The sequence below is a fragment of the Parasteatoda tepidariorum genome, chromosome 1 (assembly GCF_043381705.1).
Source record: "Parasteatoda tepidariorum isolate YZ-2023 chromosome 1, CAS_Ptep_4.0, whole genome shotgun sequence".
Lineage (NCBI taxonomy): Eukaryota > Metazoa > Arthropoda > Arachnida > Araneae > Theridiidae > Parasteatoda > Parasteatoda tepidariorum.
In genome coordinates, this window is record NC_092204.1 from 27,940,857 (window position 1) to 27,968,789 (window position 27,933).

Sequence of the window (27,933 nt, forward strand, 5' to 3'; positions counted from 1 at the left end):
TATATATATTCAAATCGCGTGAATGCATAAGGACAAATAAATAAAAATTATTCTGCATCTTTTTTGTTTTCACTGTATATCCAAACATGTTATAATGATTAATAACACTAAAAGAGGCGTAGTGGCACAGAGGAGGCTAGAGCACTCGCTTCCCAATCAGGTGAACCGAGTTCGAATCCCTGGTCGATACGAATTCACATCCTGCTTGCCACAATTACAATATCCTCAGTGGAACATGAGTTAGAGTTCCCTTGCTGTCAGGCTAACTGTGGGAGGTTTTCGTGGTTTTCTTCTCCATGTAACGCGAATGCGTGTTAGTTCCACCAAAAAGTCCTTTACAAAGGCCAATTACTTCCAATACTTGATCCAGGAGTTCCCTTGTATTCTGGATTGGGTTCAAAATTACAAGGCTATACAGTTCAACATTGGTAGACGTGAATTCAAAATTGGCTCAGCTGTTCATTGTCAGTTATAAAAAAATACAATTAACAAAAATGATCAAAGTGTGCGCCAGACCATTGTGGCAGCAGGATGCGTTCGCGATATATTTGGCCTGTTTGTGAAAGTGAGCCATTACTTCGATGCAATGCGTTTCCTGTAACGCAACATCGAAATTGCCTGTTATACCCTGAGCATCTCTTGTTTTGCAGTACTGTTCATAAGTGTGTTATAAATGCAGAAACACAGTAAAATTGAAATGAGACAAATGAAGTAATTTTTATTTATAGTCCTAGTTCTTTATGTACGATTTGCAATATCTATAACGACATCGGAGGGCGTTTGTGACCAAAATGGCTATCGTTCATCTGCTCTGCCCTTGAATTTTAGCAACGTATTTTTTAAAACAATCTGTATACATTAATCAGATCTTGACACTTCCCGATTATAGTTTTGAAATCATTTGTAATACATTTGTTTGTGCAAAAACTTTTTCAGAACACTTCAGCTTTTCCTTTCTGAACTAAGAAAATCTTCTACAAAAATAACACGCATACAAGACTATTTATGCAATATAAATATATTCTAAGCTAAACTCAGTGGCGCGATAGCCCATAGAGGGCCATGGCCTACTGTGCCCATCTCAGTTTTCTTGACCTTGGGCTCTTGGGTGCAGGAGCAGAGGTTCCGGTCAGGTGGTCAACCGAACGCGGAATCCCCAGTGTTTAATTCGCAAGCATGCTTGGTACTCATTTATCAACCCACTGAAGGGATGAAGGGCTGAGTCAATCTTGCCCGGCCTGAGGATCGAACCCAGGACCTGTGGCACGGGAGCGCGAAGCGCCCAGCCACCATATAAATATATTATAAGCCTATTTATTTATTTATTATTCATTCTTGTAGATTTCTTTAAATAGTTATAGAGGTGTTACATAACACTTAATATCATAGATTGCTATCACGTATGATAAAATTAAGAAAAAAAATCAAGTCATACATTTATATGCAGGAAAAAAATTGCAAAATTTAGCGCACACTGATTTGCCGAAGTAAAAATTTGTTTTACTGCGACAAATTTTTCTATTTTATTAAAAGATTTTTAATAAGATTTTATAAATTATTTAAAGACACATAAAAAGATCGTCGATAATTTATTTATATTATTATCTTAATAACATAAATATCATAGTATCGACATCATTCCATGAAACTAAGAATTGTCGTAAATGGACATTTCTTCCAACTAATTACAAATAGTCGAAATAATTTTGTCATCAAATTCGCAATTGCAAATACTTTAATTCTCCGATTGAGGAGTGTCCGATTACAACTCATTACTCGAAGAAGCACACTATTTTCGAAGATAAATGGAACATTATTTTGTTTCAGATTAATAAATCACACTCTGCGTAGCAAGGTGGGAGTATTTTGCTTCAAATTTCTTCCCACATCTGGGAAAAAAAGAGTTTTGGCTCGCTTAATTTTATTTTCCCCAGAGACTTTGGCGGCGGGTAAACAATCAGTCATATTCCTGCATCAATTCTTACGACTTCATCACTTCCTCGAGCTTCCTGTCCCTTCCTGATGTTGGAAGCATTTGATATTCCCCGTGGTCCCATTTGTCTTGCGTCGGTAGCGCCAAGTGTCTCCGGTATTTGTCGCGCCATGACACCGCAAAATAAAAATTAATCACTAATCCGTCCATCGGCAAGGTTCGAAACTTCCTATTTTGAATCATTCCCCAGGCAACAATTAATTTATATCTTTTGTAACGTGCTTTCTCTCGCTTAAAGACAACCGGTATAACACTGTCACGCATGAATTTATAGTCGCCGGATGCGATAGGTTACAATATGTCATCCAACATATAAGGGATTCTGAGTCGCAAAATTGGCCTATTTTGAAATATATTTTGCGATTTAGTTTATTTCTTATTTAAAGTACAGACGTTTCACAACAGGATGTTGTGAAATAATTTAAACTTGTCAAACTATTTTTTTCTCCTGCTGCCTCTTAAATTCAACCACAATGTGCAAAGTGTTGTGCAAAGACCGTCCTTAATATATAACTAAAATCCTGGTAATAAATTACGTCAAAAAGGAATGCGTATTACTTTTAGAGTCAATGAAAAAAGAAAGGTTTCAAATCGTCTGAAATAAGTTTATTATTTAAGGATGTTTATTATTAAAGTGATTGTTAAAAATTCATCCTATATTTTTGGTTAATTTTGGGATTTTTGTTTCCTTAATGTTTTTATGGTGATAGAGCAGTTTTACAAGAGAATTTAGAAACTAGAATTTAGAAACTAGAATTTAGAGAACTTTTAAAAAAGAATGTTGGGAATTAGAGAATTTAGAGAATTAGAGAATTTAGAGCATTGGAGAATTCAGAATCAGAATTTTAACATATTGCATTTCATAATGTTTTTGGCATACTGTTTAAATTATTCGGAAAAGGATGCTTTGTTCTACTGGAATTTCTGTTTCCCTTCTTGTTCAAGTTAATTAATTGAATTATTCAGGAAGTTAAAATGGAATGTCAAATAGAGATAAATGAGCATTTTTGACACCGACTCATGCTTAGAAGCAGTAAATCACGTATTGTAGTATAAACAATGCTTAAAGGTTAAGTTTGCCTCGAGTGTAGTATATGATGGTAAATTTTCTTGGTGAATATTGAATAAAAATAGTGTCAGAAAATTAAAAAAAAAGTTTACATCACTGCTAAAGAGCGGTGGAAGAAAATAAAAGAACTCACCTGGCTATTTGAAACATTGCCCTGACGGGATGAATCTCAGAATAAGGAGGAACTGTTTCAGCAAGCTCAATGGCTGTGATGCCCAACGACCAAACATCGCAGGACTTCGTGTAAGGCCTCATCTGCTCACAAGCTATGACCTGCAGAACAACAAGAACATTACATAATAACAAACACCGCTTAATATGATCACAGTTATCAATCGTTCTTATTGTTATTAAAATCCCTCGACATGCTAAAATTATCGCTTTATGTGATCATTACATCTTTTCATATCATCATGAAATATTCACTGTGTGTTCAGAAGATTTTTTCCCCCGGCGCTGTAGGGTATAGGAACTAAGAGCAAACATTTTATGTCCTACTCGCTTACGAAAAATTTAATGATATAGTTCTTATTTTATAACCGTCGTTGAACAGCCGACCCAATTTTGGGTTTAGGACTACTAATATTCAACTCCGTAGCCTTGTAATTTTAAATCCAATCCAGAAGACGAGGGGACTCCTGGATTAGGTATTGGGAGAAATTTTCCTTCGAGGAGGACTTTTTGATGGAACTAACCCGTATTTGCGTTACATGGAAAGGAAAATCTCGAAAACCTCCCTCGGTTAGCTGGACGGCAGGAAGACTATAACCCGTGATCCGCCTATCACTGAGGATATTCTACGTTAGCACTGTGGTCAGTCAAGCTTGACAAAACATAACTCAACTACAACTTAACTCCGATGTTCATTACGTGACTAAAAGCCTAACATAATCTAACTCCAATATACCATTAAGATTCATTTTTAAGGTTTTTGAAACCATGTTGTATTTTTTTATATTTATATTTATAACCATTGCTGAACAGCTGACCCAATTTTAGGGTTTACGACTCCTAATGTTCAACTCTGTAGCCTTGTAATTTTGAACCAAACTAGAAGAAAAGGAAACTCCTCGATCAGTACCCCCAGAGGTATGATTTGTTATGGGAACATGGAGGAATTTGTAACTCGACAGATTTAACGTGCATTAATCACCATTTACTACATGGGGAGTCTTCGGCAGGCGGGGATCGAACCCATGACCTGTAGGACATGGGTCTAGTGCCCTACAAACCAGGTTATCTCGGCCCTTGCAAATCAGTATAGGATAACTTCCCAAAGTACTTTTTTTCATATCTTCATCTGACATTTTAAAATATGAAGAAAACATATTTTTTCGCAAAAAGTCGCGCATTTTTGCCTTTGTGGACGACTTTTTGATGGAACTAACCTGCATTTCTGTAACATGGAGAGGAAAACCACGAGAACCTACCACGGTTTGCCTGACAGCAAATGGACTCTAACCCATGACCCGACTACCACTGAGGATATTTTACGTCAGCACTGTGGTAGGTGCCAGCCAGGTGCCGAATTTTTATCGATGAGCCATCACTGGGATTCGAAACCAGTTCACCTCATTGGAAGATGAGCGTTCTATCCTCTTCTAAACCATGCTCAAATCATACTAAACGCAAATAATTACAAAATCCATCTTTCACGCATAGTTTTGTATTCACGGTTTTTTAACTGTACCAGTTTCAAAGGGTTCCAAATCCGCCAAAGTAAAGAAGCATTCTTAACCGTAAACTTTACGTTTAATTCGATGAACAGACTGCTACTGGTTATTTTTACCGTAGTTTTGGAATGAAAATTCATTCTGACAGTATAAAATCAACTTCGCCTGAAGGAATTTTAAATAAGCTTGAATAAGCTCTTACAGCATTTTTATGCAATACAACTTTTTAAGTTAAAAGGATAACATTGAAAAATTTCTTTAAATTGTTAATATCAAATAACAATTTAAATACGAGATGCACTTATTTTTAAAATGCGACGTCTTTTCACTCTATCAAATTAAAATAGATAAAATTTTATCCTTTTTAACAATTTCATGAAATAAGATACAATAAGGAATAAAGTAGAACTGAATTGAGATTCTTTGATCTCATACGAAAATCTCGTTTGATATTATTCGGCAACCTCCATTCCTACAATATAAATCTTTTGAAATATGACTATATTATGCTGAAAATTATATTTCATTTTCAAACATTTTGAAGAACTATCCATACAAAATCCTACAGAATTTATGAACCTAATTTAATAAATTTGATTTAATTTTAACAGTGATGTATTTTAAGGAAATAAATCTTTTGAAGCTTTATCTGGAAACAAAACTAGAAAATTATTAGTTTATCTAAAATTTCATTTTCAAAAATATACAATTGTATGTTTTTGAAAAGTATATTGTAATCATACAATAGACTTTTTTCGTTTACTTTTTTTACAAAAAAGAAATAGCTTAGCTAAATATCATTAGTATTTTTTGTAGTCACTGAAATAAAGGAATCAGGCATTTGTCTTGTTTTTAAAAATTTAAATTAAAAATAAAATGAATGAGATATATTATCAACCAAATTTAAAAAAGATGAATTATCATACGAAAGATAAACACATAGATTATTTTAAATAGAAAGTGAAATAAATGAAGATCATGTAGAAGTTCCATCGACAGAAATGTTCCAATAAGTATTTGAACATTCAAGCATATCAATGGAAGCAGAAATTATGGATTTTTTCACGTGATATCAGCTGGGATCTTTGACCCAAATTCATTTTAAGCTCCATTTGATACCAATTTGAATGAGAATGTGCTTTCTACGTTGTAGCAGCTTTACGAATTGGACCTAAATTACAATTCGTTGGCTGTTATGTTGCAAGATCAATCCATAGATTCATATGGGTTTAGGTTTAATTAATCGGTTTAATAGATTAAAAGGATTTAATCGAGTGAACTGTCTGAGCCTAGACCATAGAGAACCTATGGGATGAGTTATATTGCCAAACAAAGAACGGCAAAAATCAACGAAGGAAATTATAAGTCTCCTTAAGCCCAAATATTAGCTCACTATTTTACCTTAAATATCTGGTACAAATACGAAGATTCTAGAGGCACATATTAATGGCAAGTTAGTTAGTTCCGTTTGAACCCGAAACAAATGTCTGGTGAGACTTCAGACCAGTTTTTGATAGTAATTAATTTCCATAACAGCTGGAGGGCTTTGACCATGGCTGCGTGTGTATCAATCTGTGAGTGAAGATGTAGAACTTCTGGAAGAGAATCAGCTTTTTCTGAATTATTGCCATGCATTTGGTGGAGTTGCATTGTCCAGAATGCCCGCATACATCTCAGAGTTCAGACTTCCAACTTCCGGGACTAAGGTACTCAGGCCAAACCAAAAAGAAACACCAGCATATCATGAAAAGTACTAATTCCTTTGGAAAGTGTTCAGAAGCTTAAAATCTGGTAGCGAACACGGACCTGCCCCAAAGTACGCAGCGGAAGATTGTAGTTGCCTCTCATGGAGGCTCCATGCGAATAAAGTTTTTTCATTCAAAGAACTTTTTAAAAGCTGCCTATTTATTATTCTTTCATCAACGATGTATTTAAATTATCTTAATATTATACAAGCATGTTGTATGGTATATTTTATTTGGTATTTACTTCAGGTGCCATCCAGTAAGGTGCTCCAAGGGAAGAATGTGTTTTCCCATCTGTGTCCTTCACTAGTGCACACGAACCTAAAAATACAGGAAGCCCAGATTTTAGCTTATTTCATAGAAATTATTAAACATAAATAATATTGATAAACAATACCAAGACAATGGTAAAAATATGAGCTACTCTAGTCTTCAATACTTGTTCAAAATGTAAGTTAAAATATTGAAGTGAGAGTAGGGTGAAAACGGGTGTCTCAATTTTTATAAAACTATTAGTTCTGCTTTCTAGCGGAAGAACTCTGAATTGCATTTCACTCAACAAAATAAAAAAACAGCCATATTGGCTTGTTGTCGTTGATTAATTCACTTTGTCTGTGTAGATAGGTTTGTTTTAGTACTATGTTAACTCTAATGTTCTCTTGTTTTTAAGCTTTACTTGTTTTTTAAACATTTCAGGTATAAAAATTATTTTCAGTCAAGCTTATTATGCGCATGCTAACGATTCATACCCAACAAATAGCATTTGTTTCGATAACATCTCATGGAGTATAAGTAAGTACTACCTGATTCGGTGCCTCCTTCCTTAGATGTGCGTCTACGTTGGGCCCAAGAAAGCTGCAGTGCATCGGAAGAAAAAGATATCTGCAGTCCCGGAACAAAATTTATTGCGTGTCTCATACTCAAAACACAAAAAGCAGTTTTTTGTCATATTTTGTAGAATTTTTGAAGATCCTTTATACAAAATTGTAGTTTTTATATTGATGAAATTCTCTGCCATTTTTTTCTTTTGAAAAAACATAAACACTATATTTTTGGCAAAAAGTTTTGATTGAGCCCAAAACCGTCCAAGCAAACTATTTTTCTCTTTCTCCTCCCCCCTCAAGTACTATCACATGTAAATTACATACATAACTTTCTTAAATTGTCATATAAAATAGAAATGTCAGTTAATTTTTCACTGAAAATCTGGTATTTCTAAATTTCGAATAGAGAGTTAACATGTGTGCCCGCTCTTACCCCACTAGTGGGGTAAAACCGAGTGGAATGACATTTTCTAAAAAAAATCATTCATGAAAAAAGTAATACATCTGTGAACTTTCGAGAATGATACATTGTATTTAAATAATAATGAATATCTTGACTAAATGAGACAGTTTAGTTCCTTTGAATCTTAACTATTCAGTATTACACCCTTCCCTTCACTTGGAATGTAAATGTAAGTTGAAATTTAAATGCATGTTTTTTATTATAAACTTTAATATGTTCAAAATCAGGAGTAAGGAGAAAGAAATGCTTTCCCAATACCTGCACACTTCAAGAGAATATGTACTAAAGAGTATGCATAGGTACTGTGATGCCACAATAGGCATTACATATTTCCTAGCTTTTAAAATTTCTTTAATTTCTTAAATTAATTTTTTAAATCAAATTTTAATTAAATTAAACCAATTATTTAGTTTCCATTACATTTTATAAAAAGCTATCATAAATATTTCATTCTTTTCTTAACAAACAATTTAACGGCTAATTTTTAATTTCAATACAAATATAAAACTCATTAAGTCACTGTCGCGACTAAATCGAAAACAAAAATCAATTTATAACTCTTTATTCTTTATTTCTTATCGCAAAAATGTTTCAGTTTCAGGGTTATACTAATTCTCACAGTTTTTTTGGCGATTCGCTTTCGCCAAATTATTTTCAAATTTATTATTGAGTAAGGGGTGTTGGCTTTATTTTTGGCTATGTTTTCTGTCGATAAATCGCCAACCATTGATCTCTTCTCAAGCTTCTAACTGCCCGTTGGGAACAATTCCCTTACTTTTAATTTGTAAATATTGGCATTCGGGCTTCGAAGGTTCGGCCTCTCAGCCCCGACAGTTAAATTTTTTCATCATTCATGGCATTTTTTGCATTTATAAAGCATGAACTTAGTTTCCCTACTGATCCGATCTTGAATATCTTCTCAAGTATTTAAAACATTTATCAGTGCAATCAGTTTTCGCACCTGTTACTAAATACCCTTATTTATGTTAGTTTCTGATCCCAAGTAGGTAAAGCTATAACATACAATTTTATTTTAAGAGCTTAAAAATATTTTTTTTTTCATTTTCTAAGTTCTCTAGAATTTGTTATATAGTTCTTAAGTTAGCGTTTTCTCCTAAATTGAGTGAAGATGCAATAAATAATGGATATATATGGAAACAAAAACCATAAATATATTTTTTTTATGAAATAGGAAGATTTTTGTAGAGATACAAATCACGACGTTTAATACAGCAATAGACAACAATCAGCGGACAGCTTTCCGTGAAGACATCCAGGCAATGAGGTGGTCGGGAGGACATAAAGTTTTCTGATAGGTTACAGATTCTTAATAGAGTAGGTCCTTTGAAGAAGAGCTGCCAGTAGTTTTTATGATCTCACACTTCGTGCTAACGACGTCCTTCACCTTTTTACGTAAACACATAAATCGGTAAATGGCTTTTCCTTTATCTTAACCTTATATCATCAACTGTCGTGTATATTATTAGACTCTGAAACAACGCAAATAATGCAAGACAGGTGACAGGTTTTTCTCTCAAGTCTCATTTATGTTTGATAAATAGATTTATGAAAAAAAACCTTTAAATTTTTTTAATGAAAAATTATTTTGAACTCAATGGAATAACAATGTATGAAGGGGAAAAAACAGTTAATGTCCGTGAAAGCTGATTTTTTTAAAAAAGGAGAAAAATTAATTTCAAGGTTTGAAGTTTTTCAAGAGCAAGCATGTGATTGAAATCGTAAAAATAAAAACATACACGAATGTAATAAGTATTTATTTACATCTCCCAGAAGTTTCAAAACAAAATTTACGGAATCGGGTTTCAATTCAACAAATTATTCCAAAATTGACCGATCAACTCAGCAACTACAAATTTTTTTTATAATAACCCCCATACACAAATCTAAAAATAACTAAACAATCTTCCGTAAAAAATTTTATGCTGAACATTTAAGTAAGGAGTTAAATAATGGTAAAAATTTTAAGCTTCGTAATTTAAATAATAATATTATCATTAAAATTTTTTTAGCTTCACATAAGAGGTTAAAAATTAAAACTAATAATATTCAATTTCCATACTTAATCAGTGCAAAATTTCATAAAATTCCTATTAAATTTAGAACAATCACTTTTAGGTCTAATTTTTACCTAGCAAAACCTGGCACCATTTTCTCTAACTATTTAAACAAAATTATTAACAATATTAAGTTTTTTTTTTATAAAACAGAATAAAATTAATTCAATTGCGACTACTAATTTCCAAGATCTTTCTAATAGCATTGATTGTAATTTTGATTATTGGGAAATTCTAATTAATTTTTGTCTTTTTAATAAATATCTTTATGGAAAAAATATTTTTGTTCAAATTGATGGAGTACCACAAGTATTTAATTAGTCATCTCTCTTAGCTAACTTATTTTTAACCTATTATGAAAAAAGTATACTCTTAATGTAAAATTTCGTTTTAGATTTATTGATGATTTAATTATCTTTAATTTTCAAAACAATGCAATTTTGCTAAATGATATTTACGCAGAAGAAATAAACTTGCTTCGTAATCAGACAACAATCTTAATTTTAATTTTTTGGATTTAAGTATTAAAAAAAGAAAAGAAAAAACATTACTGCTGATTTTTATAATAAAAAAATGCTTTTAAATTCAATATAAATAAGCTAATTGCATGGAAATATGAAGTTTACAAAAACTTTTATTTAAATATCTTTTTTAATCAAATGAGTAGAATTAGAGGAATCTGTAGTAATGTTTATTTATCGAAAAAACAAATAGACGGATTTTTTCAAAATTTGATATAAAACAATGAATATCCAACTAAGGAAATTAAAATATATGTATGAAATCGTCGAGTTAATTGTATATGCAAATAAAAATTTCTTTTTTAATTAAATTTATATTTTTACCATGTGGAAATCTAATTTGGGCTTGTCCATGGTTAAAATTCTTCTAATATTTAATAGAGATGCATTTAATTTTCTTTTTATCAAACGTAAATTATTTCTCTAAAATCATCAATATAAAATTTTTTTGTCTTAAGTTTTATTCTTAAATTTTATTTTAATTAATATTAACGTTTTATAACTAAAATTCAGCCTTATTAATTATAAATTTTGAATTATCCTGCAAAATATTATTACCTTGCGCACATCCTGATTGTAGCCAATCCGAGGTAACTAACAAATCAAACGAGCTTCTGTACTTCAGTAATATATGTTGTCTCACTTTATATATTATATGTTGAGTTTTATTCTGTATTTTCTTGATTTTTTTTAAAAATTTTGCTTATTTGTTTTCTTTTGCATTTTTTCTTTCTTTTACATTTTTTTCATCATAAGTTCTACTTTCGTTTCAGTGTTTGGTGCTCCTCACACATCCTTTATTGATATATTTTGCTTTCCATTTTTTTCCTTATATATATATATATATAAAAAGCTATTGTTAATGGGGTTAAGTAAAAAACAGTATCAAAAATAAAAGTTACTAAGAAAACCCATCGTAATTTTGGTAATCAGCAAATTTTAACCAATCTTATATACTTACCACTTTACGATGTATATAACATTTCAATATTTTTTTCCTTTCTTGTCTAGACAGATAATCGCAGACTGTAATATAATTATTTTGCATTGCCACTGTTAACATAAATATTCTTTTATAGAATATACAATCTATTATCATATATCAGCGATTACAATGGTATTGTTGTTGAGTTAATAGTCTTAACTTTTAAACTTTAATAAAATGTGTAATTGTCTTAAAGATTCCTGTCATTTTGTTGTTTTTGTTTATATCTAATACGTTGCTTATAATCACGACGTAGTATTTGTAGAAAAATATGTGCTTAATGTCAATATTGTTTTGAAAAAAAAAATCATTTAAACATCAAATTAAATTTCAGAATGAGAAAAATACTCTAAATAATTTTTTAATACATTACAAGTAATACTTATTATACAAAATTACTCCATAGACATTTAATATCATACTAAAATAATGCAACTTAATTGCGCATTATCTAAAATATAGTATCACTAAATGTCCTGTAGTTTTTCTTTTATATATTCTTACAAATCAACAGTTTAAAAAGAAAGTTTCGAATTTGGTGCATATATATACGTTCGAAGGCACACGAGGCAACGTTGACTACTTTAATACTTTCTAGTATCATTTGTTCGAAGCAAAGAATCAACAAAGAAATTCACGAATGATTAAAATTACAAACAAATTTTATATTCATTATTCATGTTAAAGCATTTAAAATGAATGTAAAAATTATGCTAAATGGGATGCGTCTTAACCAGAATTTCACCAAGTAGTGATGATTTTAAGAGGCAAAAAGTGATTTTACCCCTCTTCTGCCCTGACTAAGTGCATTCAAATCTCTTAAATTACAATGAATCTTTTCATCAATAGCACAAATGGATTTAATGCATATCGCAATGGCTCAGTTTTGCTATTTACAAAAAATTTCACAACAGTTTTTAATGACATTCGTTCTTGTCAGAGTTCACCATAATCGGCAACCATTTAGATATAAGTAAACGCATTACGATCGCTTCCTGTCTCTAAAAATCATACTGCTGTTTATTGTTCTTTTCAGGGTTCATCCATCTTAACACAACTTTACTTTCACTTTACATGCAATCATGTAAACTGATCAATCAGAAAAGCGCATTCTGTGGCAGACTTAGTTTACTTTAATTTATAACTCAGAAGGATAGCTTTGTTACTGCTAATGTATTTCTGACGCTATCATGCGTGTCAACTTTTCATTTAAGCAGTACTTATACAAATGATAAATTCCACTTCCATACAAAAACATCTAAAATTTTGTTGAATTACACCAGTTTTATTTTATCATAAGGACATTTTATGAGTTAATTCATATTTAGATCACAATGTAATTAAATCAGAAAAATTTATCTTGTAACAGTAAAAAATGAGACCAGAACGCTTATTTACATTAAATTCAATCAAATTTTTAATGATTTTTTGTTTTAACCAATGATGTAACCCTGTAATCAACTATCTTATTTTCCATTTGGCGTGAAAACTTTCAATGCTGGATTGATAAAAATCATTTGATATTTGAGCGAAATATCTAGAGATAGTATTTTGGACATTATCCAGTTTTTAAAATATTTTGCTTCATAGAAAATGCTTCAGTCATCGGAACAAATAGGAATTCGATGCAGGTATGGCATACCTCTAGCCTTAATTTATAAATTTTTCCCGGATTTAGTCTTTCAAACAGATAAAAGTTGAGAATATCAAGAGTACCGGATTTGAATTTAGCAAACCGTTTTTTTAAATTTGCGATTCTTATGCACAATTTTACAATCAAAAATATTTCCATTTGAACATCTTCACATGAAAGGAAGCATATTTAAGAATTTATAGAAGAGAAATAAATTTGGGATACTTTATTTAAGGTTAAGTATTTTTTTTATACTGTTGGCTATAAAATGCTAATTTCCTCTATCACAAATGTTTTAGGTGTGAACTATTGTGTTACAATTTTTGTGAAATTCAAAAATTATATAATACTGGTTTTGTACCTTTTTTGGTATTTGACTGGTTTAATTGTAAATTGTTAAAAAAATTATTAATACTCACGAGTAAACAAGTCACTTTTTTCTCAAATTGTCTTTGACGCTTCTTAAAAGTAGGAACAAATATCGAAATATGAAGAAACGACATTACTTATCAGTTCCCCTAAATACTTTTCAAAAAATTATTTCGTTTTTTTAATTGGCAATGAGATGTTGTTTCATCCCATTTCTTATTACAATGTTTTACTGTCTTCATTATCTTAACTTAAATGTCCCGAAATAAAAAGACATTTATTTAAGGATAAATTAATTGAGGATACTTTATTGAAAGATATGGGTTAATTTTTCTTTCATTGTCGGCTAAGCTATTTTTACGCNGAAAATTTTTTGTAAAAACATAAATATTTTCTTAAAAGATAGAAAATGTTTAACAAAAAGTAAAAATATTTTCTTAAAAGACAAAATTTTTTGTAAAAACATGAATATTTTCTCATAAAATAGAAAATTTTGTTAAAAAGTTTGAAATATTTTTATAAAACTAGCAAATTTTTAACAAAAAGTTTAAAAAATGTTTAAAAGATAGAAATTTTTTTGTAAAAACATAAATATTTTCTTAAAAGATAGAAAATGTTTAACAAAAAGTAAAAATATTTTCTTAAAAGACAAAATTTTTTGTAAAAACATGAATATTTTCTCATAAAATAGAAAATTTTGTTAAAAAGTTAAAAATATTTTTATAAAACTAGCAAATTTTTAACAAAAAGTAAAACTTTTTTCATAAAAGATAAAAATTTGTTGTAAAAACATAAATATTTTCTTAAAAGATAGAAAAATCTGTTAAAAAGTTTGAAATACTTTTATGAAACTAGCAAATTTTTAACAAAAAGTTAAAATTTTTTCTTAAGAGAGAAAATTTTTCGTAAAAACGTAAATATTTTCTTTTAAAAGATAGAAAATTTTGTGAAAAAGTTTGAAATATTTTTATAAAACTAGCAAATTTTTAACAAAAAGTTAAAATTTTTTCCTAAAAGAGAAATTTTTTTGCCAAAACATAGATATTTTCTGAAAAAATAGAAAATTTTGTTAAAAATAAATAAAAATGTTACATTGTTTCCTAGTTCGTTAAGATTTTAAGATGATTACTTTAAGTTAGATCAATGAATATTTTCTATAAAATCATTTTAACATTAATTTTAAATCATGAAGGCAGGAGAATCCGGTGGTTCTATGAATCATTCAGAGTGCGGGACAAGGACCCATATTTAAATACTACTTTCTGCAAAGTTCATCCTCCATCCAGACTCCCATCTCTATGAATTAGCCGAAAAAACTTTCCAAAAAGCTTGAGATATGTGGGACTGGATCACAACTTCATAGTTTCCTAATTCTCGTTGCCTCTTTCTTAAATACTTCCAATGCATCTTCACAATTTTTTGTTAATCTTTTTATTGTTATTTGCGGAATGACCTATATTTCTTTTTTCTTGAACAAGATGGTGTGTGAATGGATCGGATATGATTGAGTAAATCAGATTTTAACTTAAAAAATTCACTGCACAAATTAAGCTTATGCGTAACTAAATGAGTCAGTAAGTGTCTCTTTAAATTATCATTTCGAAAAAAATCTTTTTACATTCTTCACATTCAAGTTTCTCGATTTTTCATGAGTTTTTAAATGTCTATTCAAGTTACACTTTCGATTAATCACCTTATCACATAAACGACATTTAAAGTCTTTTTCATTTGAATGAATTTTCAAATGTTGAACCATATTCTTTTTATGCGTGAATATTTTTCATCATATTTCACATATCTACAAAATAAAATAAACGCTATTTGAATATCATACTACATTAACTCAATGAATTATTAAAAAAAAGTTAAAGTATTCCTCCGAAAAGGATTTTTTTTTTTAAATTGTTAAGTTCTTAAAGTTAATATCGGTTTTTTTCTTTCAAAAATCAATTTTATATCGCAAACAGTAACAATTTTGACTATATACGCATATAATCATAAGTTTTCAAAATTTATTGCGTTTAATAAATTTTGAAACGCATATAATTATAAGTTTTCAAAATTTATTTTCATTAATTTATTGCGGCTATAAGTACTTAATTTTCTTATTTGATATTATAATAATGATAAAAACTTACTTAATTTTAAAACTAGGTGTCGAATTTAAAACTATATCACTATATATTAACGGACCGTGAGAGAGTCGCTATATCCTCATGTATATAGATAAGCTATATCCTAACAATTGTGATTAACTAATGAAATATAGATAAAATCCAAACGCCACGGACAGAAATTATCTATATACATGAGGATATAGCAACTCTCTCACGGTCCGTTAATATATAGTGATATAGTTTTAAATTCGACACCTAGTTTTAAAATTAAGTAAGTTTTTATCATTATTATAATATCAAATAAGAAAATTAAGTACTTATAGCCGCAATAAATTAATTACGTAATAGTGTCCTTCATTAAAAACAAATGACGGAAAACTATACGAATTCTAATACGAATAACAAAACTAATGTGAGTTGTTTCTATTATTTATAACATTATTATTTTCTAATATTTACTTGAATCACACTTACACTACTCCGGTTTTATAAAAATATTTTTGTATAACTTTAAATTACTTGTTGAATATTTACGTTTCGAGGATTTTTGAAAACTTATGATTATATGCGTATATAGTTAAAATTGTTACTGTTTGCGATATAAAATTGATTTTTGAANTATATATATATATATATATATATGATTTTTTAATATAGAGAGACACAAACGAAAAAAACTTTTAATGATTCGCTTTAAAACATGGCAAGTGACTGAAAAATGGATTTTTAAATAAGCTAAATGATTTCTCTTTGAATATTTTGTTGGTTGACAGAAACTATGTTTGTATATTTCATTTGAAATTCAAAATGCATTTACCTATACCATTTCATGACTCGGCAGCAAAAATTTGCTGTTCTCTATTTTTCTCACAATTTTTTTAAAAATTTAAAGTGAAAAAGTTTGAAGGAAGAAAGCAATTATTGTGTCTTTCATTTTAAGAATGTAAATAGTTTAAAAAAGTCAAGTGCGAATAATAACGCCATTGGTTAAGAAATTGTGGAGCTTTAACTTTCATGACCCCGTTTGCCCGCAACTGGTTTTCGAGAGAATGCGTTACTTTTAATCATCTAATTAAACATATAGTGAAGGGAGTACTTACCAAAATCAATGAATTTAATGTCACCTTCTGGAGAGATTATAAAATTTGACGCTCTTACATCTCTATGAATTATTTCATTTTCATGAAGAGTCTGCAATCCCTGAAATATATTTTGACTCTGAATTCATAGAAACAAAAATTTATTCAAAAAAGTGAAGCATATTTTTTTAAATTACATAAATAACAAAAACATTATTATCATTCCCTTCAATAATTATCAATAAAGCTGAATTAAGGCCATTTCAAAATTCTGAGTACTTTATCGGAAATTTTAATATGCATGTAATTTTTTGCTGTCATTCTACTACAGGGCTCTTAATTTTACAGATTTATTTCGTTATGATTAATCTTTTTTTATTGCTTAATTTTTAAATTAAGTTAAACGTTTAATTAAGCAAAAAAAAAAGCACTGAGTATGAGAATATCAGCACCTAAAATTTAAATTTTTTTTTGAGAATTGATTATAATTTTGGTAAAACTTAATTGCTCTGAGAAATTCATTTGTTGTAGTATGTTCACAGCCTTTATCATTCTCTAAAGATTATCTTCAATATTCATTTTACTATCAACAAAAATGAAAATCAAATCAACTTAAAACAATGCGATACAAAATAAAAGCCTTTTATAGCTAACAGGTCCCAAAAATGAAGTGGCCAGCCATGCAAGTATTTAAGCAGCAATATTGTAAAATTCTGATTAAGCGCCTTCACAAATTCTGACAAAAATGTCGAGTGTAACGATATAGAAATGCCTGTGGTTCATTAAAACAAATCATGACTTAATGCAAAATAAAGATTAATGAAATAGAAACTTCAAATGTTGATCTATCAGTCGCAATTGGTTGTTTTACACGAAAAGAAGTCATTTGAAGAAAATGCACTTGATGATAATACTTAGTATTTGTGATGAAAGGTTCTGATTCGTTATATCCTTTGTAAGCAGAATAGTTGTCTCAAGGTTAAGCAATATCCCTACTCTCCATACTTTCCCTCTCTCTCTTCACTATGGCATCCCAAAATCTTTGCTTTCTCCCCATGACAGTATATTACCACTTCTTATTGAAACGGGAAGAAAAGCAAGATTTTATTAAATCTAACGGGGAGAGGAAAAGTGTGGAGAGTGCGAAGATTGCGTAACTTTGAGACACCAATGTATAAGGAGTTTAATAACAATGTTCTACAATTTTTGAATCAATTCTTTTTAGTGTAAAACAACTCCATTTATTCCATCGCTTATTTCTGATTTCTTTCCTAATATTACCTAAAACTTATTTGTTAATAACATTTCATGTTTCTGATTTATACTTAAAACAAAAGCTTTGATGCAGATAAGTTTTTTTTAAAGTTTCCAATGAGCTGCACAAGTGCGCACACATGAGCAGACCTAGTGCGTTCTCCAGAAGTGGTATCCACTCTTTCAGGACCACCACAATGGGTGAGATACCTTTGGCCATGTTAATTTGGACGTCTAGTTTCTGCCACACTAGATGGCAGCACCGAGACTCTTATTTGGATGCTAAAGTGCACTAGGAATTTAATTTTGCCGGAAATGCCAAGAGCCAATAAGGCACTCCAGGGATCTTTTACATGCTGCATAATCATACGACATGGCCGCTGAGGATTTTCCGAAAATCCGGTGTCTGGACCGGGGATCAACCAACTGCGCCACCCAGCCACCATGCAGATAAGTTGTTGGTGATTTTTTTACCAATTTTTTCATAGGTCCAATCATATGATTTCATTATTGTGCATTCGCTTGTGCATGCAAAAGTGCCAGGTATTTTATTGGTTTCTCAGGGCATGTAAAATCTTTGGTATTTTTTGAAACTTGCAGACAACAATGCTTTTTACGAGGGGTTATTTAACTATCAATTCGTGGGTTCGAATCCCGCTTGGGGCATGGATGTTTCTCTCTGTGTGTTGTTCTCTATTGTGTGATGCGTGATTGTGGCCCACTCTATAATGGGTATCTGTGGCAGTGTGGCGTGGGTAATGCTGCTTGACTCTGTGACTTAGGTTCACAGGTACTCACTGGGTTACGTTAAATGAGCAACATTTCTGGCATCTTCGGAGATGAAAGTTCAGTGCCTGCAGTAAAAAAAAAGAAAAGGATTTTCAAAATTTTTAATTTTTGAAGACATTTAAGAAAAGGTGTTCAGTTGAAAAATATTCGAATTCATTGACAAATGTAAGACCTGAAACATTCTGTTTGCATTCCATTTCTTGATTTCCTCCTTAAAACCTTGAACTGCAATAAATGTTCAGAGAATACTTATGATGATGTGCATTCTTTTAATCAAAGTTGTGGGCAGAGATTCAATTTATTTGCCTTCCTACCAGATAGAGAAGGGGGGAATCATTGTTCAATGTTTCAAAAATACTCATTCTCTAATTAAATAGGAGAATTTCGAAATAAGCTTCTTGCTTCTCCATCGCTGAATGAAATTAAAATTTAATTAATCTTGGGAATTTTAATTACAATACCTTCCTAGATTGTAATGAATATACCTCCTTCCGTTTTAAGTTTGGTATAAATACAAGGAAAGGATTTTGAGTTCCATTCCATGTATTTAATTAACTGATGAACAAAGTATAAGTTAGAAACACATACAATGAAGTTGATTGAATTTTTCTCTCTCTATCTCTGTGTACTAGTTAAATTTTCCTGGGAAGTAATCAGGAACTCATGTTAATCTATAGCGTGTGCCTTTAATTAAAATTTTGGTTTTTATATTAGCTAAAAAAGCTAAAGTGCTAAATAATGCAAACAAAAGAGTGATTAGTTTTCATTATCAATTTACTAAAACAATTATAAAGTAATCGGCCGAGCAACGTTTTCCAATAATTTTGTCTTTTATTTTTAATGAAGAGGTCGCTTAAAGGTATTTTGAAACGCTGTTTAAACGACATCGAAATTAAATTATAACTGCGAAAAGAGTTTGAAATTCGAGTATTTAATTAAAACTATTATGACGAAACTGTGTTCGAAATAAATATGAGTTGTCTCGAAATATAGTGTTAAGTAATTTAAAATGAGGATGATGAAAATTCATTAAATGCTTTGTATATCAATGTAATATCAAATGATATGTTATGAGGTAAATTAGTACTTTAATTAACAATTAGCTGAATACTCGTTCTTAGTACATTGTGGAGTAAAAGAATCAATAAATCAGTACTGGGAAACACTACGAAATCATGCCCAAAATTAAGGGATACAAATCGACACAAATAATAAAGCTAAACCAATTCCATAAATTTTTATTTAATATAATTTGTTGCCTTTCCCAGTTGCTTTACGTTGTTAAATTAACCAAAGCATGTATTTAGTAATTCAACACATCATTTATGCCACATAATATTTAAAATTTACCTCAATCAAGCAACTTTCTCTTGTACTTATATCTTAGGGAGGCCATACATTTTTCCCCCAGTGTCTATCATAAAAAAACAAAACAATATTTGTGCAGCTTCAATAGGCACTAAATTTACTCGTATAAAGAGTTTATTTAGCACCTATTAAAATACACCGATTCCCCTAATGCCAGTAGTGCCTATTACCGTTGCATCATTGCAACTTAAGCATCATTGGTGTTAATAATAGGTTAGCGACTTTTTATGGTTTCCCTTAACGAATCAATACATTTACTCCACTAATTTTCCTTTTCAGTACATATTTTCGTTTTATTTCAATCAGTGCCTATTGAGCCATGATGGCTCAGGGGATAGAGCGTTCTCCTTCCAATGAGGTGAACCGGGTTCGAATCCCACCAATGGCTGGTAGATATGAATTTGCATCCGGCTTGCACTGACCACAGTGCTGACGTTAAATATCCTCAGTGGTAGATGGATCCCGGGTTTGAGTCCCTTGCTGTCAGGCTAACTTTATGAGGTTCTCGTGGTCCTCCTCTCCATGTAACGCAAATGCGGTTTAATTCCGTCAAAAAAGTCCTCCACGAAGGCACAATTTCTCCCAATACTTGTTCCAGGAGTTCCCTTGTCTTCTGGATTGGGTTGAAAACTACAAGGTTATGGAGTTGAAATTTTTTTTCCCGAATTGCAGGCACTGAACTTTATTCGTTTCGCCTTAGAAGATGCCAGAGTTGTTCGCGTTACCCAGTGGGCACCTGTGAACCAAAGTCACGGAGGCGAGTAACATTGCCCACCTCACACTGCCACAAACCCGTTCATAGGTTGGGCCACATTCACTCATCACACACAACAGAGGACAACACAAGAGAGAGAAACATCCATGCCCAGAGCGGGATTCGAACCCGCGGTCATTGGCTTCGCAGTCAGGCGGCCGGCTGGCCGGCTGGAGTTGAACATCAAAAGTCGTAAACCCAAATATTGGGTCGGCTGTTCAACGACGGTTATAACATAAAATAAAAATTAGTTCCTATTACCAAAATTGGCATCGTTGAATCATTGATGTCATCAGTAGTTTGCCTATTTTTTACGTTCACTTAAACGAATTAGTACCATTTCTCCATTAATTTTGCTTTTTAGTACATAGCTTATGGCTTATTATTTTACTTCGATTAGTAGTTCAAAATTAATCATCATTCGCGTCAGTAATAAAATTGTCGTTTTTTACGTTTATCCTCAAAGAATTAGCACCTTTTCTCCATAAATTTTGCTTTTCAGCACAATTTTTTTAATTCCAATTACCGTTGATTTTAAATGATTTAGTTTAATAGTAACACGTTTTAAAAACATAACTATAAATAAAATAAACACAATTTTTGAAATAAGTAATGTTGAAGTTGGTAACTTAGTTCACCTATATTACCACAATTAGAGAAGTTGACTCGCCTGCCATTTCAGAGCAAATACGCTCACCAATACGCTACAAGATTAGGCAACTCATCGAAACAAACGAAGCTAACCTCAACTAGGATAATCCGTAAAGAAAGCGTGTTTGCGCAATGTCTCCTACGAAAGAGAAGGCCTCCGCACGGGTTACCATAAACAAGAAATTTGATCTTTTAGCAGTCCATACGTAATGGCATCTTTCGTATTTACCACCACTGTGAAGCTTTGTAGTCCAAACGTGAAATCTTTATTATTTTTATTCCACTGCGCAGTTTATGTTCGTTTCGTCGAACTAATAAAATTGATCTGTGTTGAGGTCTTCTTTTTTCTGGGAGGTGTTGGTTGCGCACATCATTGTTTACACTGTTTTTGGAAACTTTCTTTTAATACTTGAAAAAATTCATTAAAATATTCATTATTATTGTTATTTAAAATAGAAATATTATTCATTACTAGATAGAAACAGTTTATGCACACTTTTAATTCTTTTATAATTATATATAAAAAGAAACTCAAATAAGTGGAGAAAAACCAGTAAATATATATTTGAATTAGATTCAATATTATCTAATATTGATCCTGGTTTTGGACAATTTATCCAGTTCAGTCTTTTTGGAGGACTTTTTAAAGGATTTGGAATAGTATCAGGCCTTAATTTTTTGTTACTGCTATTGTCCGGCATTCTCTGAAGTGAAATTTCCTTAATGTTAAGTGCAAATGACTGGTATATGCTTTCCCGGTATTCTCTAAATAAATAAGTTAAGTGCCACTGCCTAGTTATAAACATACCAGGAATTCCCTATACTGAATTCCTTTTTAGTTCCACTTCCCTGTATACATTTATCCTGTATTTCCAACAATGATGTTTTTCCTAATTTATCCTAATTGGATATTAAAATATCGCATGAATATCAAATATCAGCAAATAAATTTAATATCCAATTGAATATAACAAATGTTTTGATCATTCACGCAAGTGATTATGTGGCATTCACCGGTGAAGATCAACTTTCTCCAGATTCTGGTTTTCACGGTAACGAAGAAATTGCGAAGAAAACTTTAATTAACATGCATTTTTAGACGGAAGTTACTTAATTATGATGCATGATTTTGTTTAATAAAAAAACAAATGACCTATTCTCCCGAGTTTAATTTTTAAAAGAAAACACACTAAACAAGTTTAATTTAAATAGGAATGGAATGCAGGGCATCCTATAAACTCCTTTACTTCAATTCACCAACTGTTGACAGAAGATACTTTGCGGTGTTTCTCCCCACAAAATGTGAAATCCACAATGCTAATTAGGACGGAGAGTAATTTCGTTGTAGTTGAGAGAAAACATTTAAATCAAGCCACACACGCGGGAGTTTAATTTCGGAGAGTAACTTTTGGAGCCGGGAAAAACTAAACTACATCCCATAGTTAGGCCTAAGATTCAGGTGAAAGCAGATTTAATCAGTTATCACGTGGTTGAGTTAGAGGAAGAAGTGAAGTTTAATCAAAATTAAGGGGGTGGAGCACACAAGGTGGTTAGTCATGTGCCTTAACTAGTTAGTTTATTTCACGTGTTAATTAAAGGAATTCAAGAACAGTTTACCAAGAGGAAGAGTTTGAGAAGGGCAGCAATTTCTTCTTCCGTCAGCATCTTCTCTTCTTTTCTGAGATAACATAACAGTTCGGAAACAGGTACCCCCTCGCAGAACTGAAAAAGAAAAAAAGATTAATGTCAACATAAATGAAATTCTTATCAATGACAAACATCTCATTGTAGATGTCCTACGACACTTTATCAGAACAATTTTATTATAATTATATCAATTAAATATTCAGCAAAAAAATTCGCGAAATATAAAGGTGTCAGTGTTTTTTACTGTAAAATCCATTTTCAAAGTAAGATTTTTTACCGTAATTTATACAGTGAATTACAGTGACTCTGTAAAAATTACTGTATATCAGTTTTTTTAGTTCCGTAAAAATTTACGGTAAAAAGAATTGACACCCTCAGTGGCGATACTTTTTACCGTAATAATTCAGGATTTTTTTTACAGTCTAGAGAAATAGAATTCAATTGAGTATTCAAAGTTAAAATATAGCGGGATATCCTGGTCGGTGGGGCGCTGGGCCCATGTCCGAGAGTTCGTGGGTTTGAACCCAACCGGCCGAAGATTCCCCGTGTAGTAAAGTGACTGATGCACGTTAAATCTGTCGAGTCACAAAAGTCCTCCATGTTCTCATAACAAATCAAAACCTCTGGGGTACTGGATTGGAGATCGATCGTTCTGTGATTCAGGTCAAAATTGCTATCTGTGGATTAATGAATGGGTCCGCTCTATAAGCGGGTGCGACGTATGGTGGGGCTTAAGTCGAATTCTTGGCCATAGATGGCGCCACTGAAAAAAGAGAAACGCACACTCTACCTTAAATTTGCTCGGTTTCACCAAGCAGGCTTGCTCGTGTGGCAAGTGATATTAGAAACAACAACAAACAACACGAATAGGTCTCCCATCAAAAATTGGTGTGTACAAATTGCGAGTAAAGTGAACTGGTAGAGTTTATTCCAACTTTTTAGGGGAATGAGGCAAAAAACATCGAAGCGATAGAGAAAAGGAGAATCAAGGAAAAGTGGATAGTGCGAATATTATTTGGCATTATGTAGAAAGCAAATAACTAAAGTAATAAACAAAATAAAGGAATAGCTTTAACTCAATTTAAAAGCTTTGCATCGTAATGAACCAAAGAACCGGAATGGTATGTCAGGGTGGAATTCTCGCCAAAAGAAATGCGCACATATTTTGCGAACTTTAACTTTCCTCTCCCATGAAAAAGGGAACTCTTTCGCTTAGTGAAATTGTTATTTTTTTTAATTTGAATTTAATTGAAAGTAAATCTGCCAACTTATTCTGGTTGAAAAGCAACTATTTTAATATTTTCTGAAAATATACTTGAGTTTGAAACTGAGGTTAAATTCAACGATAAATTTTATCTCTTTGCATTAAAATATTGAGAGCCCGCTGTAGTCGTTTTAGTCATTCAATTTACTGCCAAACTTTTTTTTGGTTGCTCAAAAACTTTGAAACTTAAGAATATAAAGGCGTCCAGAAATATTCGTAGGGAGAAGAATGGAACGAAGAAATAACAGTCAATAATTAGTTCGAGAATTTTATAACCGTCATTGAACAGATGTCCCAATTTTGGGTTTACGACTACCAATGTTCAACTCTATAGATCTGTAATTCTGAACAATTTCCGGAAGAGGAGGGATCTCCTGAATCAAGTATTGGGAGAAATTTGCCTTTGTGACGGACTTTTTGCAGAAACTAACCCGCATTTACATTACATGGGAAGGAAAATCACGGAAACAACTCACGGTCAGCCTGATGACGTGGGGACGCTAACCCATGATCCGTCTACCACTGAGGATATTTTACGTCAGCACTATGGTCGTTGCAAACTGCCTGCGGAACTTGAATCGACCAGCCATCGCTGGGATTTGAACCCGGTTCTCTTCGTTGGAAGGCGAACGCTCTATTCTCTGAGCTACCACGGTTCTAGTTCGAGAATTATTGACTCTTAAGTTTGTGGTACGAAATGAATGCGAGTCGCTATATAAGTCTCAAAAATGCAAATACGGAATTGGAATTTGAATTGCTGAAAACCCATGTTCATTTATAAAGTTTCCCTTTTACAGTGGATCAAAATTTTGATGTCATGTTTTCGGATCATCTTAGGGATGCTACACAGATTGTCACCAATAGCCAATTGTGTAGCTCTAGAGTGACGTATATAAATTACAACAACAACAACATTTATGAGGTTAATGCGAGTTTTTTTCTTAGAAATTCCAATTTGTAATTGCAATTTTTCGTTCTTTTTGCATGATTTTTTCTGATTTTTTTTGTTTTAAATTGTGACCATTCACACATTGTTGTAGAGAAACTAATTATTTTCTGTCGAAATCTTTATTTTATAAGCATGGTCGTCAGTTGATGTCAATCTAAAGTAACGAAAAAAAGACGAGATTTAAGAATGCCAGATATCCATCTTTAACATTTATCTTGAATATATATATATATATATTTAAAAAAACCACAATGCAAGTGATATAAGTAACGATCTCCATTTGGATTGTTATAAAAATCTCTAAGACGAACAAATTACTTCACACTTATTTCTTCTTATTTAGCCACACAATTTGTATTTCTCAGGATTTTCAAGTATTTTATAAGTACAAGTAATCTTCCTTTATTTTAAAACGCGTATTGACAAAATATTCTTAAAATAAACTGAAAAATAATTGCATATTTTATTAAATTTTCTTTTTGTTTTTGTGGAAATCATAGAACTACCTTTATTATTGATAAAACATGTGTGGGACTGATATTTTTAAGAATATCTGCTCAAAGTTCTGAAATTTAATAGCTGTTTTATGAAATGTTTTAAATTGCGATTCATTTTGTAGTTGGTTTCAGGTGAATAAAAATATATACTAATAAAAATATTACATTTGTGAAATTAAAATAAAATGTTCTGATACAAGTTTAATCACATGAAAATTGAATTATTATTTGTATAAAATATTCTTTGGTATTTTAGATTTAGCAGATGAATGAATGATGATAAGATGAATTTCTAAATTGCGTGATAGGTTAAATTTTATAGTTTTATGAATACTCTTCGATCAAACTGTTGTATATTTTTAATTCATTGCGTTTATTTTTGAAGTTATACTTCTTATGCGACTTCCAACAAGGTTGCGTTAAACGTTTAACGCTACATTTTTATTGGCCGGGAAATCACGTGGTAGGATTCAGTTTTCCCTCATTCATTTCCATATTGTTTTGGTTCTATATTGTTTTGTTTCCATATTGTTTTGGTTCTATATTGTTTTGTTTCCATATTGTTTTGGTTCTTAAAATAATAAAAGTCATAAGAGTATTGTTTTTCTGTAAATATTTTTTTAGTTTGTTTTGATACACACATAATTTAATAGAATAGTATTTTTTATTTTCAAATTTAGTGGATAACAATTGTAAAAATTTAGTGAAAACAATCCCACGGACAATGCGACGGATTTAAGGTCATGTCAAGGTACGTCTCTTGTGAATATCAATTGATTGTTAGGTTTTCTCTTCTAAAATTACATTATGACGCATTCACATACATAATTAATACAAATACATTTTCCATGGCGAGACGATGAGGCAACCACAAGCACTTCCACTGGTTCGAGAGGTCCACGAGGGAAAAATGCACAATATTATCGTTATTACAGAGCACGGAGGCGAGCGGAGCAGAAAAAAGAGTCGTTGAGTAGAACTAGTGATCCTTCTACGACTGCTGATTCTTCTACAATTAACGTCGCAGGTTGCGAAGTTTAACTTCTTTTGCGTGGAGGGACTCCACGCACTATTTTTTTAAATTTAAAAATACTGATTGCACAAAGCCTGCGTGGGAAATGATATAATATCTTACAAAAATGTAATGATGGTGTTGCAGTTTACCATTGTTGTCAATACATTTTTATGGACTGAAAAATCAGGTGGTAAGATCCAGTTTTTCCTCATTCATTTCCATATTGTTTTGATTGTTATCAGCATAAAATTAATCTTACTATGTATAAAAATCTAATAATGGTGTCGTGCTTTTCCATTGTTGTCCGTGCATTTTTATTGGCGGAAAATCACGTGGTGGGATCCAGTTTTTCTTCGTTCATTTCCTTATTATTTTGGTTGCATTACGCTTTTAATTCAACAGTTTAAAACTAAGAGGTTCTTCTTTAATTATTATCATTATTATAATGTAATTCTAGGCTACTTTTTAAGATAAAATTATTTAGAAGGGTACTCTAATCCTACTAACCGTTTTACAATTAATTTCTTAGGCAAATAACAATATACTGTTATAAATTGCAGTTAAGGAGATCTGTTAAATGATTTAGAATTTAATGATCAGCTTCAGGCACAATGAGATGCAAGCAAAAATAGTATTTAGTTCCTCCGCTCGTTTGGTAAGCTGAAATATTAAATTACGGCAGTGAACTCATCAAATTTGTTTGATAAGAAACAATTAATTATTGTAAATATTTATAATATAATGATATAAATGTTTATGATACTAATAGATAATAATATTTGAACGTGGAAAGTAGAGGCACAAGCGTAAGCAAACAAAACTCTTTTTAGTACATATATGTTAAATGAATAATTTTAACTTCAGTAGAAGAACTGTTTTCTGCCAAGAAACAACAAATTTTGTAAAGCAATAATCTGGGTTGGTGAAAGGCGGCAAGCAGGGGGCTTAATCCCCAGTTTTTTTTAAAACTGATGTTATAAAGCCAGCAAGTGAAATGCATAATGTCTGAAAAATATGAACTGGACGCGTTTCTATGCATCGATCATAAAAATAAATATGTCCGAGAGTTCGGGGGTTCCAGACCCCGCCGACTGAAGACTCCCCGTGTAGTTGGTGACTGATGCACGTTAAATCTGTCTAGCCGCAAAAGTCCTCCATGTTCCAATAACAAATCAATACCTCTGGGGGTACTGGATTGG

The 27,933-nt window shown here is 31.4% G+C and overlaps 1 protein-coding gene across 1 annotated transcript in view; it reads right to left on the reverse strand.

Moving 5' to 3' along the window:
- The window catches only part of LOC107446350 (STKc_myosinIII_N_like and MYSc_Myo21 domain-containing protein ninaC), a 169,549-nt gene that overhangs the window by 104,778 nt on the left and 36,838 nt on the right, over positions 1 to 27,933 (reverse strand). Inside the window, exons 3-6 of the mRNA XM_043046374.2 lie at positions 22,980 to 23,084; positions 16,568 to 16,667; positions 6,725 to 6,801; positions 3,196 to 3,335 (exon numbers count right to left, since the gene is read on the reverse strand). Of these exons, the coding sequence (XP_042902308.1) occupies positions 3,196 to 3,335; positions 6,725 to 6,801; positions 16,568 to 16,667; positions 22,980 to 23,084 (422 nt within the window). The remainder of the gene's footprint in view (positions 1 to 3,195; positions 3,336 to 6,724; positions 6,802 to 16,567; positions 16,668 to 22,979; positions 23,085 to 27,933) is intronic.